This window comes from Gymnoscopelus microlampas (genome assembly GCF_963454915.1).
Source record: "Gymnoscopelus microlampas genome assembly, chromosome: 4".
Taxonomy (NCBI): Eukaryota; Metazoa; Chordata; class Actinopteri; order Myctophiformes; family Myctophidae; genus Gymnoscopelus; species Gymnoscopelus microlampas.
The window spans coordinates 23,688,801-23,705,385 of record NC_139941.1 but is presented as its reverse complement, the minus strand read 5'-3'; the positions used below and the strand labels follow the sequence as shown (position 1 = coordinate 23,705,385).

General features: G+C 41.3%; 2 protein-coding genes across 3 annotated transcripts; one reads left to right on the top strand and one right to left on the bottom strand.

Annotated features, from left to right (window-relative positions):
• Positions 1-1,156: 1,156 nt before the first annotated feature.
• On the bottom strand, positions 1,157-7,729 carry LOC311043835 (intracellular hyaluronan-binding protein 4.S-like). Of its 2 annotated transcripts, none has more exons than XM_084055207.1 (8): positions 7,364-7,729; positions 6,149-6,260; positions 5,150-5,293; positions 4,802-4,873; positions 4,609-4,710; positions 3,066-3,198; positions 1,998-2,186; positions 1,157-1,347 (listed from the first exon to the last, which is right to left on the bottom strand). In XM_084055207.1, exons 1-8 carry the CDS (start codon positions 7,623-7,625, stop codon positions 1,282-1,284), a joined length of 1,080 nt encoding a protein of 359 aa, XP_083911333.1. In that variant the 5' UTR covers positions 7,626-7,729; the 3' UTR covers positions 1,157-1,281. The 2 variants fall into 2 exon arrangements, with proteins under 2 accessions (XP_083911333.1, XP_083911334.1); XM_084055208.1 differs by having other exon boundaries at positions 3,066-3,189.
• Positions 7,730-10,079: 2,350 nt separating this feature from the next.
• On the top strand, positions 10,080-14,191 carry znf367 (zinc finger protein 367). Its single transcript, XM_084056036.1, has 5 exons — positions 10,080-10,669; positions 11,877-12,027; positions 12,807-12,926; positions 13,294-13,432; positions 13,929-14,191. The coding sequence occupies exons 1-5, from the start codon at positions 10,373-10,375 to the stop codon at positions 14,179-14,181; spliced, it is 960 nt and encodes a 319-aa protein (XP_083912162.1). The 5' UTR covers positions 10,080-10,372; the 3' UTR covers positions 14,182-14,191.
• Positions 14,192-16,585: the final 2,394 nt, after the last annotated feature.

Below are 16,585 nucleotides of genomic sequence, written 5' to 3'. Positions count from 1 at the left end.
ATGGAAACTACTGGTTGGATTTCCCTGGAATTTGCCATGTTCTTGCTTGCTCCTCAACAGAAAGATTAAGTTCTAATTTCTAAGCTATTCCAAAATTGTCAATCTCACTTGTGACCTTGTAGATCGGTTTGGAATAACTTTGAAAAGTTAACAAATCTCTCATGGGGCCCCTGGAACACTTTTCAGGTGGGGGTCTGCGGCCAAATACATATCAATTTGGGGGCCTCCCTTAGAGCACCCAAACTTTGATTTCCTGTAACTGTCACGTTAGTCCAGAAGTAGGACGTGAGTCTCTTAATTACAACGGAGAAGTGACCATGAGCACACATTTCATTTGCCCCATAGTCGCTGAAGTAAATATTGTACCCAGTCTTTACTAGCCAAAAGGTTCCGATCATTGATAACCATTTCTTTTTAATAACAAACCAAGAGGAAATGTTTTCTTAGTCTGTATCAGCAACACTCGTGGGATTTGGCAACAGTGATTATAGGATGTTTGAGATTTGATCACTTGGAATGACTGAAACAGGATGCAAGCCATGCAGTTATCCATTTTGGGAATATATTCTTAAGACTTGGTGATGCCATGCCCGTTGTCTGCCTAGCACCACAGTTGTCAAAAAACACTCAAGTCCTTTTCCACCTCAGTTAAAGCATTTGCTGTCATCTCTGCAGAAGTTCATGCAATCATCTATGCGTCTGTCCACAGCACCACATAATCATATAACGATGATCATATTTTGTGCACACTGCCAGCAGGCCAAGGACCTCAATATTTCTTAAATCCGTCAACAAGCTATGAGATAAGCCCCGCCACAGGCTATTCAGACATTCAAGTTTCCCAGTCCAAATTGACTTTGCACTCCCGAGTGCACCTTTCTATTTTAGAATATTGATCCGTCAGGGGATTTATCATACATTGGGTAGGGACTAGTTTTATATTCTGCAAGTTGATCAGAAAAAGAAAAGGACATCCCTAAAGTCTACTTGTAGTCTTTTGATGACAAGTTCTTGATTCATGACCTTATTTGCAGAATTATATTTGTTCCAGCAATTGAATTCAAAAACATGAGGCACAAAAAAAAGATCAGTGATTTTAACATTTGCATTAGTGTTTATTCTCAGAGGTCAGATAATAAACATTGCTTTCAGTGGGACAGTGAAAATGTACAATAAAACCCCGCAAACATTGACATGGCAAAAACACAAAAGCAATGCTCGAAGTACAACCCATTTACACCATGTGACAGAGAGAAATGTCCCACAGAGCCAAGGGTCCATTTATCTTCCTGTTAGTGCTGGGAAGTCCTCTGGGTCGTCTGGGTTCGGAGCAACTTCAGCCTGGAACTAAAACAAGAGTTATACTTTGTTGTGTGTTGTGCACCAAAAATAGCAGTCTACAAGCTCACAACGCATCATGTTATAAATCAGGCTTGATAGACTAAATTCAATTTCATAAAAACTATAGGGAGCATCTAGCCCTTATAAATCTATTTTCTATGACACCGCTATTGCTGGCAATTTATTCATAAAACACATAATAGAATTCATGACATCAAAGTGCACTTTGAAAACATGGAAACCTCTTTCCCTGATGAACTACAGACGGTGGCCATTTTATTAGCTACACACCTATTGAGTATCAGGCAGGTGTGAGAGATTGACTGGCTGTTGGTTTATTTAAAGTCAGTAACCTCTACACACTGTACAGCAGTAATTATCAACCTTTTTAATTTCAAGGACCTACAGTTTGACAGGCGTTATAACTGCCAAGTGGGACAGTCACTTTGAAAAACAGAATGAGCCCAACTGCTAGTTGTGAAGGTAGAATTGTTCTTCATGAATAGTCAATATTTAATGGAGAAAAGGGTTGCTGCTGTTCATAAAAATGTTGGGCTCTCGGGCCGGGCCCAGTTTGTCACATTTCTCGGGCCGGGCTGGGCTGAGATTTTAAGGCTTGATTAAAGCTCTAACATACAGTGACATTGAGAACATACCATCAAGGGCCTGGTTTCAGGTTGCTCTGTAGGACTGGCTGGTTTCTCTCTGGTCTCCCTTCCTCTGCCTCGTGTAGGGCGTTTCAGGCTCCCAAAATTGATGTCCAGGCGGGAAGTGATGTCATTTGCCCTGCGCACATAGTAGCCCTCCTCCTCCTCTTCCTCATAGTACTCCAGAGACTCCTTGTTCTGTAGACAGAGGTTGGGGAGAAATTAAGAGAAATGCAGTCAATTCAAGGAAAGGAACATGCAACGAAGCAAAAACTTGATGCATCTGGCAGAAAGTTGGTTGGCTAAATTGACTGTCAAGTCAATGCCATTTCCATTAGCAGCCATTCAAATTCTAGCAAGAGGAAGCTTTCAATACCATCCTGTTCTGAAAACTATACATCATGGGACACATGTTTTTTCTCAACACTATTGCTACAGAATTACCCCCATAAATGGTTCACTACACACACTTGGTGTGATAGAAAACCAGTTATGAATTTAAACTACATTTCCACAGGCCTGTTGGCAGGCTAGTTCACAACAGTCACCTTCATCAACTTAAATGTGTGAATCGGCAGGTAGGGTAGAAAGCTACTGCTGCACTGCTCTCTATGGACTGAGATGGACAATACTTGTGCACTGGCTCGAATGACAACTGGTGGAGTACACCTGCTGCGACATCACATTACTGACTATCACTGGGTGTGGTCAGAAATGCAGCACAGCAACATCATGTGATTCAGCGTGGATTTACTTTTTCACCACTTACGCCCTATTTTGACAAATGTTTTGAAATAACAGTATATCAAGTAGCTGATCGTACAAGCTCGCGATGCAACGTGTTGTGACCCTGTAGAGCGCCATTTTCAAAACTATTGTGAACATTTTGCCTACAATGAATGACATGCCCAAAATAGGAACGCAGAAGTTAAAACTCAGCTAGGATTTAATAGAGCAGGATCCAGTTCTGAATATAGAGTCTTGCAGTCGTCTGTGGCCCATAATGTGCCCGTTGTGCTGGACCAATGATCCCTACCCTTTTATCATGAAAGAGAAAACAAGTGCACATTTTCTCACCTCCACATGCTTGGACTGATGTATGACCGTAGCCTTGGAGGGGACCTTGCTGTCCGCCTTGCGTAGGTTTAACTCCACCTTGGGGCGACTCATTTCCTGCTCGGATTTCCAATCATCCAGACTCCTATAGATTCTATCACAAAGTGGGACAGGATCACTTACACTTCATTTATCACGCTTTTCTATTGCACAACTACTCTACTCATTTAGCTTAGAGAGTAGTGTCAGTCTGTATTCAGTATGCAAATACACACATTTATGGCAAAAAGTGGCACAAGAACACAATGTTGAGAAAGTGGTCTAATGGCGCTTTTCCATTGCATTTAACTAAGATCATTTTGACATGGAAGGTATGACAACACCCCAGTTGAGCATGGTATGGCCTATTTTCACCTAAAATGTTATAAGCTGCTTTCTCATTTGAACACTGGAAAATGTCCGAGGAATCAGGTCGGGACATTGTCCGGTGTTGGCCTTTCACGCATGCAGCATGCAACAGGAGAATGTCCATTTCAGATGCGTTCACACATGAAGGTAAATAGCCCGTTTGATAAGGTGGGGGGCGGTGTCTGGGTAGTAGACGCATACAAATAAGGTCATGAATCAAGAACTTGTCATCAAAAGACTACAAGTAGATTTTAGGGATGTCCTTTCCTTTTTCTGATCAACTTGCAGTATATAAAACGAGTCCCTCACCCAATGTATGATAAATCCCCTCAATATTCTAAAAAGGTGCACGCGGGAGTGCAAATCTCCACCAGGTTTGCCTTAAAGGGTAATGTCTGTTAGTGTCTTTGTCATCCTCTTGACCTTTCTCTCTGACTGCTCAGAGGCATTGAACTGAATGTGGAAGACCCTCATAATTTTGGTGTTTCAGGGTATGTTTTTACAAATGCTAAGTCAATTTGGACTGGGGAACTTGAATGTCTGAATGGCTACTCCCACTTAAATATAACAGCGTGAGGGAGATGCGAGGATCAAATGCAATATTTGTTTTACTTCCTTCCACAGAACATGACAGATACATTGAATTGCTTGACATGCAGTCTCACATTGATGCACCCATAGAAAACAAACAAAACATCTTTCCTACCATAGTAGGCCTAATGTAGACAACGACATACAGCCCACTTTTCATCTAAACAAGCCATCATTCAAGCTGGATAAATAACATTGGTCTCTCTCTAGACGAGTGCACACTGTAGGTTGTCTACAATTACCACTCGTCGACAATAGAAGAGTCATAAACACGTCCACTCGCTGAATTTAAATTCACCGCATTCATCCAGTCACACATAAGCCTGACTTAACTCAAGGGTCCTGCCAGTATAAAGTCTGTTGCATGTCCGATCCTACTGAGCCGAAATGTTGCGTTCATACATACAGCTCCGTTTAAAGTCTGGAAAACTTCCATAATAGAGTACATGTGTGAAAGGGCCAAGAAACAGTCTGTTGGGACAGGTGAAATAGATATAGTTTACAGTTGCATTTGCCTGAAGAGGGTGTTCTTATGCTACCCTACCTTTAAGCATTCATAACTTACAGGGCTGGTGGTGACAGGCTTTGGGGGTCCGTGGGTTGGGGGTCCTTGGGTTGAGGGTCCTCAGGTTTGGCTGTAGCATCTGGTGTCACCTCCATCAACTCACTTTAAAAGATAAGGAAACAATGTCTTAGTCACCCCGCTCCCATGACCTTAAACAAAAAGGTCATTATGTCATTGGTGAAGGTCAACTCACCCAGCAGTGTCTCCAACAGGCCCCCAGTTATAGGGTCCTCTGCCTCCTCTCTTGTCCTCTGGGGATTTGCCCCTGCAATTACAAGCAGAGCGAAAAAAACGAAGAAAAGAGGTTCAGCAATATTGTTTGAGGAACCACATTGTCTGTAAATGACCCTATGAGACAGGGAACCTCACTGCATGTAAATTACCCTGTGAGACAAAGAACCACACTGCATGTGCATGTAGACAACCCTGTGAGACAAAGAACCACACTACATGTAGACAACCCTGTGAGACAAGGAACCACACTGCATGTAGACAACCCTGAGAGACAATGAACCACACTTCATGGAATATTAGGCCTTACGTTCCACTGTGCCGCTCAAATTCCCTCTTGCCCCTCAGGTTGAAGTTTTCCGAATTCCTGGAGTATGCACCTCCTCTTCCTCCTCCTCTCCCCGCTCTGGATCCCCCTCGGCCTCTGCGATCAAAGTCTGCATCATAGGATGGTCTGAGGACCAATTACATCAGAATTATTTTCACCCCACTAATGAGTGACCCTGAGAGATGAGGGGGTGGGGGGCAGCATTTCTTATTGGACCAAAATGACATGTATCAAATACTAAGATATTTAGGGGAAGGCACACACACACACACACACACACACACACACACACACACACACACACACACACACACACACACACACACACACACACACACACACACACACACACACACACACACACACACACACACACACACACACACACACACACACACACACACACACACACACGTGTTAATCCCATTTTGTATGAGGAATACATTATTGAAGTGAACCCATGGGGGGACTGATGGTGTCTAACCTTAGGGCAAGTGATTTACTTTGGTTAAAATAAGTGTTAAATAGCTCTATATTCTGATAGTACTCGTTTCTATAGAGTGTTTGTTCAGTAAAAGGAGTCTACCATGTCTCTCCAGCTCTTTATTAAACAGAAAATGCATTTTCAGTGCTCTCTCCTCATTGGCTTAAATTTTGTCACCTACCTGAAAATGTACTAAATTGTGTTTACTAAAGAGCTGGAGAGACCCCTGTGACCGAACAAACGTTCTGTAGCAATGATTACTATCAGAATATAGTACTTTAACCTTTTTAACAAAATAAAAATGACCAAAACATATCACTTACCCTACCTTTAACTGTAGTATGGATTACTAAATCATAAGCAGTTTCCTAGACCAGCTGATGGGGTTCATTTTAAAACACACATGGGACTTCTGGGGCTCCATAGCCTACAACAGTTAATATACACCATGTAAATAAATATAGAGTTGTGTGTCAGCTGCGTTCGTAAATACATACTTTGGAATGGAATACTCCTTAGGGAGTAGGTAATGTTCTTCTTGTTTAGGATCCACTGCTGCATTGCCAGTCATAGTATTCACCACTTCAGCACGTGGTTGCTTCTTACGGCCTAAAGCAAATAATTATAAACAAGTATTTATATTCAAGACTACAGTTAAGTTTAAGTTAAGTTAAGTTTATCCCTATGCCGAGTGCTGGGCTTGCTGGCACTGTTCTGGAGCAATGTTGTCCTCAGAATTTGCAAGAAACGGTGCTTAAATTGCTTGTGTTCAAATGGAGTCTGTGCTTAAAATACTTCCAAGTCGTCCATCTCATCCATGACCCAAAATTGCATTATAAGACAAAATGCCAGAGGATTTTAACTGTAGTGTTGTTACTGACTCGCCTGCCTAGCCCAGGGATTGCACTAACTGGGCATGCTCCAACGAGCTGAGGGCATCCCTGTGATTGAATTAGCCCTGAGTGAGTCAGACTAAGCACAGGAGAGAAAGCATTGATTGACAACACAATATTACTGGTGGTTCTAGATTTCGTTTGGTCAGATTACTTTAGGAACCTATTATTGCAACAGTAAATGAAAAGCCAATGTGGTTACTTGCAATAGGTTACTACTAATTATTTCCTACTACAGTCTCTAGCATGTCTTGTGTTAGGCCTACTCAGCAGCAGCATGACAGACATGGCCTACTACAGGGAGTATACAGTGGAGGGAAAAAGTACTTACATTTTTTTTCCCAAGTAAAAGTATCAATACTGCAATGTAGTAATACAGTAAAGTACTGCAATAAAGTAAAAGTCCGGAATTCAAAGTTTACTTGAGTAGACGTAAGCTGTAGACGTACTACGAAAGTCCCATTTCACAACTTTTCTAATGTATAATAGATTTTTTTTAAAATAGCCCATCTACAAGCTCACAATGCGTACTTAAATAAAGTAAATGTACTTAGTTACTTTCCACCACTACCTAGCAATTTGTGGGTAAAAGTTTCACATGAAAGTACAGTTTGAATACAAGGTCAACTAAATAACGAAAAGCCTAATGGCTTGCTTCAAATGGGGTCCTTTTGTACTCAATTCATAGTGACATTAAATGACAGACAGATATACACACTACTATGCAGAGCATCATATAAAACAGTTTAGAATTGAAAAAGAAAAACAAAAATATGTACAGTAAAAAGTACAAAAAAAAGCGGGGGGGGGGGGGTTTACCTGCCAGGGACTCTTGGCTGCTGGTCTTCACTGGGACGACGACCAGGGGGGGGGCGACGCGTCTCCCCCTGGTCCCCCTCTGTGCGGGTTTCTTCTGTTTAGCAGCAGTGATGCTCTTCAGTTCCTCCTTCTTCTTCTCCTTCTCACTCTCGGCTTCATTGATCAGGTCGAACGGGTCGGCGTCGTCATCCAGAAGCTTCCCGAATCTGTTCGCCACAACACAACCATAGGCGTCCGGTAGCATCGTCGCTATGTGGATCATCAATGCCGCCTGCAGTTCTACAGTTTATACTATAGAAATATTAGTTAGTTTAACATTAATAACGTACAGATTCAAACGACGGCCGAACCGCTACAGTCAACACCCGGCAGCAGCACGCTGACTGATTGTTGAGATTTTTAAACGTTTGCACGTGTGGGGGACCGAGCATCGTTGCCATATTTTGTGAGAGAAATAAGCAACCAGGTCTAGGAAAACAAGCCCAAAAGAAGCAACTAGGCCAAACGAGCACTTTAAACCTATATGCATCTAAAAGCTCAGCTTGTAGATCTGCTATTTTTCAAAAACTCTTGAAATAAAATGTGGAATATTTGGAATTAAAAAAAAATATTCTAACAACACAAAACTGTTACAAAACATTTATGAAAATATTTCAGTACCACTGGTTTAAAAAAAATAATTAAATAATTTGTAAGCAAGCCTAAATAAACAGGTACACTTTAGAAAAAAGCCCCAAAAACCGCAACCCGCAACTACCAATATTTTAGAAGCCACTTTACAGAAAAAGAAGCCCAAAGTGGCTTATAATAAGCGGACATGGCAACGCTGCGGACGAGATACCACGCCCCTTTACTCAATATTCATGAGGTCTTCTTTCAGGACCTTTGTTTCCTCTGAGGTGAAAGACTGGTGATGAGAGGTTAGGAGGACCTTTGCGTCAGGTTTTTGCGAGAGAAACAACAAGCCCAAAACAAGCCCAAAAGAAGCGACTAGTACACAATGAGCACTTTAAGCCATATACCGATACTGATGATACACATCGGCTATTTTCAAGAAAATCTTGGGAAGAATGTGAAAATTTGAAATATTTTTGAAACATTTTAACACAAATCTGGAATGGGGGTCCCTGGCACAAAATGTTTTCAGATGGGGATACGCAGACGATTACGTCATTTGGGGGTCCTTGACATGAAAATGTTTGAGAACCACTGGTTTAAACAACATTAGGAAACAAGCCCAAATAAGCAACTACACTTTAGAAACAAGCCCAAAAAACTGCAACCGTCCACCAATATTTACAAGCAACTTTACAGAAAAACAAGCCCAAAGTCGCTTATAATAAGCGGACATGGCAACGCTGCATCTGACATCTGTCACATCATGTAGGCCGCCTAGTGTTTTATAAAAACACATTCACCCAATTCACAGATACTTTTGAATAATTGTTGTACTTGATATGTATATATGATATACTTATATTTTGAAGGGGGTGGGGTAAAAACAATCTTACAATGGGTAGTAGTAGGCCCTCTAGAGGCAATAGTGCCTCAAAGCACTGCTTTCAATAGACAAGTATTGTCTGATATACAGTAGGCATGCCCTATATAATAATAATAATAATAATAATAATAATAATAATAATAATAATAATAATAATAAGGGTAATAATAATAGTAATAATAATAATAAAACAAACCAAAAAAAGAATGAAAATAAGAATAAAATAGGCCTACAAATTATAAAGAGCCAAGAATGGAAGAAAGACTTGACTTGTTGATTTCAGGATATGTTAGTTCTAGACTCTAGTAGCCTATTACAACACAAAACAGGCTATTTTGTGTTATGATAGGCTACATATACATGTGAGTCATACTTAAAATGAGAGTGTGTGGGGGGAGGTAATATTTCATATTTATATCAAATGTCAGCTAATAACTCACACAGCACATCCATTAAGATGCCTATATAGTGTGTTGGCATATTTTCCATGTGAGCAACAGAGCAGGCTTTGTTTCAGCACTGCTTCAACCAGCAGCAATTATTACGTAACTTTGGCGCCTTTGAATCACTCTTTCCTTTCCCTTTAAATTGGCCAAAATGCAATAACATAAACAGACTTTTCGGCGCGGGAAAAAGACATATGATCCGACAGCACTGTAAGATTAACCGCCCTTTACTGTCGTTGGTTGCATTGTCACAGAACATGACTGTCCTTCATCTCTATTGGCCAGTTCTGGTGTCAATCAGTGTTGGCAGGTTGTGTGAAAGAAACAAGCAACCAGGTCTATGAGAACATGCCCAAAAGAAGGGTAGGCCATGAGCACTTTAAATGTATATGTATATTCATCAGCTATTTGAAAATAACCGACCTACAAGCGTTGTGAGCTTGTAGATCTACTATTTTCATAGTATATAGAAAAAAAGCCCCAAAAACCGCAACCCGCAACTCCCAATATTTACATGAGACTTACAGAAAAACAAGCCCAAAGTCGCTTATAATAAGTGGCTATGGCAACCTTGGTGTCAATGTACCAAGGCGCGCAGTGAGCATTTAAAGCTCATTGGATGAGAAGTATATGTCACAGTGCTGTCATTGGCTGCGGCGCTGCCCCGGTGGGCGCGCCCGGCTCTGTGGCTCGTGTAATAGGTGGTTTCCGACACATGTGGTTGGATCCCCCAGACCCATTTGTCGGTCAACTGCTCAGGCGCGATTTGCAACGCGGGACAACGTTTCCTAGAGGAGAGCGCACACACTTCATTCATACACAGGATAGCCTGCAGCCCACCACGGCCACACAAGGAACATCTGCTGGATACTTTGCAACAAAGACTGTTCACTGGATTGTTTTGTCTCATTGGAAATGAAGGATATATTCACGCCCGACTAAAAAGTGACTTTTTCCCCCCTTTTATTTTTCTGTTGGATTTTCAACTCATCGAGATTAGTTTGAGTCTTCTTTTCCCCTTTTTACATCTGACAGTAGGCGTTGCTTTTATACGTTCCAGTTATGGCTGACAATAAGCAGCACCCGCATGTTATTTTTTGCAACGACTCTCCCAAAAGAGTTTTAGTGTCTGTGATCAAGACCACTCCGATCAAGCCGAGGAAGACAGAGGTCCTGATGCCGACCAGTCCGGGCTTCAGTGACTTCATGGTGTACCCGTGGAAGTGGGGAGAGAATGCCCACAATGTGACACTGAGCCCGGGGTCTAGCGTGAACGGGGCATCGTCCCCCACTGGGACCAAGACGGCCAGTGAAACTGAAGCTGACATGATGACTCCCTCCTCACCTGACCAGATGAAGGTAGGCTACTGTTAAATCTAGCAGCCCATGAATGAAGTGAGTAGTGAAAACCTACTGCAGGATCATGCTTTCTGAATGCTTTCTGAGTTTAATATCGAGTGAGTGTCTTATAGCACCGTTACGACCAACATATTTGTTACAGAATGCATGTATGGAATGTTCTAATGTAGGTCATTGTGCTTTTGGAAACACATAAGTAGGCTATAATGTAATTGTATACAGTCAGTGTGTAAAAAAAAAAGAACAGGGGAAAAAAGGATCATGCAGCCTGAAGGCAATCTCTATAACCATAAGTTAAATATACACAAGCAATATAAATAGGATAGGTCTAGAATTCATTCATTCATATCAAGCTTTGATATAAAAATGGAGTCATTTAAAAAACGCCCGCGCAGAAGGGCGTGACATGCTGGGTTTAAACCACCCCAGACTCTTCCTGGTCCTGGAGCAGCTGCTCATACATGACGTCCAGTCGCGCGCCAAAAATCGAACCGGATGTGAATGAAATGAATATGCATGAATGATGTGTCCTTCTAACAATGAATGAATGTAACCAATGTGAGCTGTGGTCATTTTTGTATTAAGCTTGGACAGATACAGGCTTTATGGATAACATTAAAAGAACCTATCACTGATCTGCAGCTACTCAGTCAGGGGCATATATAAACTGAATGTAGGATGATTAAAATGTCCTTGAGCTTTATGGGATTACAGTCATTATTAACCTTACACGTTAATAATGATGATTGATGATGATAATAATAAACAATACAACTGAGTACCAGGCCATAAATACAGTATAGTTCAATTAAATTCAACCATTTAGAATATATGGGAATATGTTGATTTGTGACATTTTAGAGCATGATGCTATGATATTGTGGAGTAAATTGCAGCGATATTTTCGCTGCATCTTTGAAAGTACTGCTGGTAGTTATACTACAGCAGTGGTTCTCAAAATTTTACATTTCAAGGACCCCAATTAACTCTGACAGTGTACAATTGGTTCCATTTGTACACTGTCAGAGTTACAGACTTGTAAGGGTCCATTTAAACCCCCTCAGGGAACCCTGAGAGTCCCTGGAACCCTCTTAGAGAACCACTGTACTACAGCACATGCTCTCAGTAAAAAAGAGTCACTTTGACAATCGTCTGACATTTTCATTCAATGACGTAGAGACTAAAGCCACACTTCTCTTCCTTTCAGGATGGCATCCGCCGCGGCCGCCCACGCGCCGACACTGTCCGAGAGCTGATCAACGAAGGGGAGACCTCCTCCAGCCGCATCCGCTGTAACATCTGCAACCGAGTGTTCCCCAGAGAGAAGTCTCTGCAAGCCCACAAGAGAACACACACCGGTGAGAGAGAGCACAGGAGAGAGGACATAGGGCAGCATCACCGCAGTGGTCACACTAGCAGTGGTAGTGATAGATGATGAAGATTCTGTGACCCTGCTAGGTATCGATGGACAAGTGGGTTATATTTGATATGCCATGGGGCCAGGGAACAAAGAAACAATATTACGCCAACATTCTGAAAAGCAAGGGACATATCTATGTCTTTAATATTTAACCACTAGAATCCTAGCATCCCTATTCGAACATTCTGTGAAAGTATTAATACTATTATACCCTAGATATACCCTAGTATAGAGTCCTGAGGGACTCTGGTCGATGAAGTATACTGTATAGGGTTTAAGCGGTTAACAGGCTATTGTATATATACTAGAAGTTCGGGCCGCTACGCGGCCCGAACGTCTAGCGTGACGCGTCGTTCACTTTGCAGTGCCACCTTACAGGCACCTCACAGTGTGAGAGAGAGTTTTGTGCTCTCCTAAATCCACGGCAGGCTTTGAAAGTACCCACTTCAGAAAGAGGTGACGTGCATCACCTCTCCAATGACCAAAACCCACTATGGAAGCCGTCGAACTGGTGCGATCTGACGGCATCCTAGAATTTATAGGTAGGATGTGATGTCATATACCGTCTCATCGTGATGTCAGATTACGTCACACTGGCGTGATGTCAGATTACGTCACACTGGCTACATACATACATACTGACAACCGACATGGCGCAGGATTCAAATTGTATATATATAGATTGTATGTTGCTTACAAATGTTATCTCTCTCTCAGGTGAGCGTCCCTATCTGTGTGACTATCCTGACTGTGGAAAGGCATTTGTCCAGAGCGGCCAACTGAAAACCCACCAGCGGCTCCACACTGGAGAAAAACCCTTTGTCTGCTCTGATAAGGGTGAGTCACTTGTAGATCAGCAGTCACCAGGACTCAGACTTAAAGGATGAAGGGCACTAGGCTAATCTCTTTTTAATTATTTTATTAATCGATGCAGTTAAAATTCCTAAATGATGATAAATGCAGAACTGAAAACTGTTAAGTTATCCGGACTAAAATAGACATCATCTGGCATGCCTGTTTGTTTGTGATAGTATCTAAATCCAATATCACGCACAATAAGTACGTTACACCTGGCCTTTGAATCTGCTTTCTCCAGGATAATAAGAAATCAAGCCTTCACTCATTTAAATTTGAACCAACTTCATCTTTATTTTGTCCTTTGCTATTTGATATATCTTCTGCTGACATGTGGACTTCATTGTAGGATGTGGCAACCGCTTCACACATGCCAATCGACACTGTCCTAAGCACCCATATTCCCGGCTGAAGAGGGAGGAGCCAAAAGAGACCCTGGGGAAGTCCCAGTCTGTGGACAATAAGGCTGTGGCAGAGTGGCTGGCAAAGTGAGTGAATACATTATTAGTAATGTACTCTTATCAGGTGTGGGGTCCTACCAGAAGTAGGCCCGTCACGTGTCTTGGTTTGGTTCCCAATAAATAGTTGCAGGAAGCAAGTGTACAGCTATAATAACAAAATGATAATAGTAAAACATTTGTGCTATCAGCAAGCATACTGCCCCATGCCCCGATATCACTAAATCTATAATCCTTTAATTTCATTACAAGCTACACGCAGAGTTCTTTGACAGGATAAAGTGTATTAGGTTGAGACAGATCAGTCGTGGTTAGTATTTACAATATGAAATTACATATATTTTCATGCCATGTTGATTCACTGGTGAAAGATTACCATGATGAAAACATCAGTGGACAGACAAAAATGGGGTAACATACATTATACTGGGCTCATAGCAGCATTATAATTGCGTAGATAGGATGCATCCAACTTAATGTAATACCTGCATTGCAATTGCTTACACTGTCATCTCTGTCCTCGCAGGTATTGGGAAACCCGTGAGCAGCGTGCCCCTGCAGCCACAGCCACCAAGGGGAAACCCCAGAGCAAAGGGGGAGTTGAAGACCAGGAGCAGCAGGATCCCATGGGCTTCCTCCAGTCAGATGAAGAGGAGGAGACAGCAGAAGAAGAAAAGGCCAGCCAGGGGGGAGCCGCCAAGCGTCGTCTCCAAGAGCAACGGGAGCGTCTCCACGGCGCCCTGGCGCTCATTGAGTTGGCCAACAATCTGTCTCCCTGAAGCCCCACCCACCCATTCCCCCTCTCTAACCCCATTGCGCTTTCCTGCAATATGATCTATAGGTAGAAATTGCTCATAAATGCAGATCAAAGACTAGTTTAGTTCATCCTTTTTGAGATGCGAAACTCTGCTATGACGATGATGAGGAGATAATAGGCCTTAGATCAGTGTTGATGGATAGCACCATCCTTTACCCTGCACGGCCCCAGGAGGCCACAAACTAAAGCACCTTATACAGCTTCATGTTATCCTTTTATAGGCTGCTATGATCGTAGATTGATTATATGAAGAATGTCTTTCTCTTTCATTTGCCTTGTAAAGGCAAAGAAAGTGTACCTTTTTTTTGTTGTTTTGTTTTTTGTTTGCACTTTGGTTAAAACGAGTTTCAGTATGTTGAGAGTGTACGAGAGAGGTGTTTTATATGAGTGATGTGAATATTGTGTGTATATAATTATATATATGGATTAAGCTAAGAGAAACAGAATGATACAGGGTGTGTTCAGACAGGATGTGTCGGTTGCATCCCAACTGTCAACTGGCATCTTTTGTCCTTTTCTGTGTTGAAAACAAAACGCGGAGTGACAGCGATAACCATGCATGTCCAGCCGTTTTACTCTCATCTATACATTTGTTTCACATAGGTGGTACTGGTAACTGCGGGTGGATCATGAAAGGAAGGGAGCTAGAATGTTGTGTTGCAGCTGTTGGAATAAGCCATTGCAAGCCTAACCCAGAGGTCTGAAAATACACAAGTTTTCACCAACCCTCCAACCTTACCTTTAAGAGCTACCCCAAGTGTCACACAGCTGTGACTGTAACCAAAATTACATAACCTGACAGTATGGGGGGCGTATCTAGTCTTTCCCCTAACTCACTTTAAGATAGCCTGTATGTAAGAACAAATAGGTTGGATGCTAGTAATAGGTTAAAACATTCTAAATTGCTGATTGGAACTTTTTGCTGATATTTTTCAAACATCTAACATTCTTTTTGTTCTGTAGTTCTGAGGCTGATTTCAAACTGGGCAAGATGTCTTGCACAATCATGTGTGATGTTAAAGATACAGCTATCTTTTATATTAAAAGGTAACAGACCATTTTGCGATTTAGGCATTGCAGTGGTTTATGATAGTAATAAGTGATAAGTAATCTCATTTCATCATGTTTCACTTATAAGGTATTTATTTAAGTTTTTTTTTTTCCCTTTTAGCTAACATTGTGTCTAATTCCAAATGTGTAAAGTGTTCTATAGGCCTGTAAAAGTAAACATCCTGCCTTGCACAGTTAACTTGTAAAAGTTAACTTCCAACTAAAAATAACTTTCAGAGTTTGTAAGATGTAGTTATAAGTGTCCTTTTGAGCTAACATTCCACAGTTACATAGGCTACCTGTCCTAACTTAATCGACCTCAATACTGATGCAGTCCCCGAGTCCCAGCAATCTGCTTTAGCACTTGTATCATCTAATGTTTTGCATCCATGGATTAAGCTTGCAATGGAGTGAACATTGTTTTTTGGCATGTCCAAGGAAGTGGCACTTGTCTTTCATAAACAGAATATGTGCAGTGTTTGAGGGTTACTAGGAACACTACATATTTAACACTGTAGGAAGCCTCTTATGACTGGCCAACTGTTTAGGTTTAATTTATAATTTTCAATGAAACTGATTTTCAACTGAAAAAAAGTCTGTTTTGTCAAGCAACGTGATCAAAGGAAATATTTGCCCTTATGGTATTGTAGGTTTGTGGTTTTCTTATAGGAAGCGAGTGCACCATGCAACAATTTGACACTTATGATACATGTTTTTGAAATTATGTGATTGACATAATGCATTTATGTAGTTGAGGTGGAACTGGAAGACAATTGAATTGTTGATAATCAAAACAAAATGATTTATTGTACCCAAGTATAGTATATCTTAAAGTATCTCTAACCCTTTGTCAATTTGATTTGAGGAAAGTTTGGCATATAATATATATACAGTGTGTTTGTTAGAATAGTGCGCACAATCTACCAACTTGAGATTGACATTAGATTGTTATTATGGATTTCAGTCCCCCCCCCCCCCCAGTGCAGATCAACATTGTTCATTTACGTTTGTTGCATTTACAAACAGTCTTGCTTGGTCAGTAGAATTGTTACTACACGTTGTCAAATATTACTCTGACAGGGCTCCACACTGTTTTATACTTGCTGGTTTTTCAATAAACATTGTTCATTGATCATGACCCTGGACAAACATTCATTTCTTTGCACGATATTGCAATTATCATACAATTGGCAGCACAACTTAATATTTGGTATACAATCAAGTATGACAGGAAATCAATTACCGGTAACATGTTTAAATAAATATAAGAGTGACAGTAAATCACTTGCTCCAATGTGGAGCACAAAAAAAAAGCA

Coding starts and splice junctions, on each gene's coding strand:
- znf367 (XM_084056036.1), top strand. CDS start 10,373: ATGGCTGACAATAAGCAGCACCCGCATGTTATTTTTTGCAACGACTCT. Junction 10,670..11,876: donor CCTCACCTGACCAGATGAAG/GTAGGCTACTGT, acceptor TCTTCCTTTCAG/GATGGCATCCGCCGCGGCCG. Junction 12,927..13,293: donor CTTTGTCTGCTCTGATAAGG/GTGAGTCACTTG, acceptor ACTTCATTGTAG/GATGTGGCAACCGCTTCACA.
- LOC311043835 (XM_084055207.1), bottom strand. CDS start 7,625: ATGATCCACATAGCGACGATGCTACCGGACGCCTATGGTTGTGTTGTG. Junction 5,294..6,148: donor AAGGAGTATTCCATTCCAAA/GTATGTATTTAC, acceptor ATTGGTCCTCAG/ACCATCCTATGATGCAGACT. Junction 1,348..1,997: donor CTGAAACCAGGCCCTTGATG/GTATGTTCTCAA, acceptor CTCTTGTTTTAG/TTCCAGGCTGAAGTTGCTCC.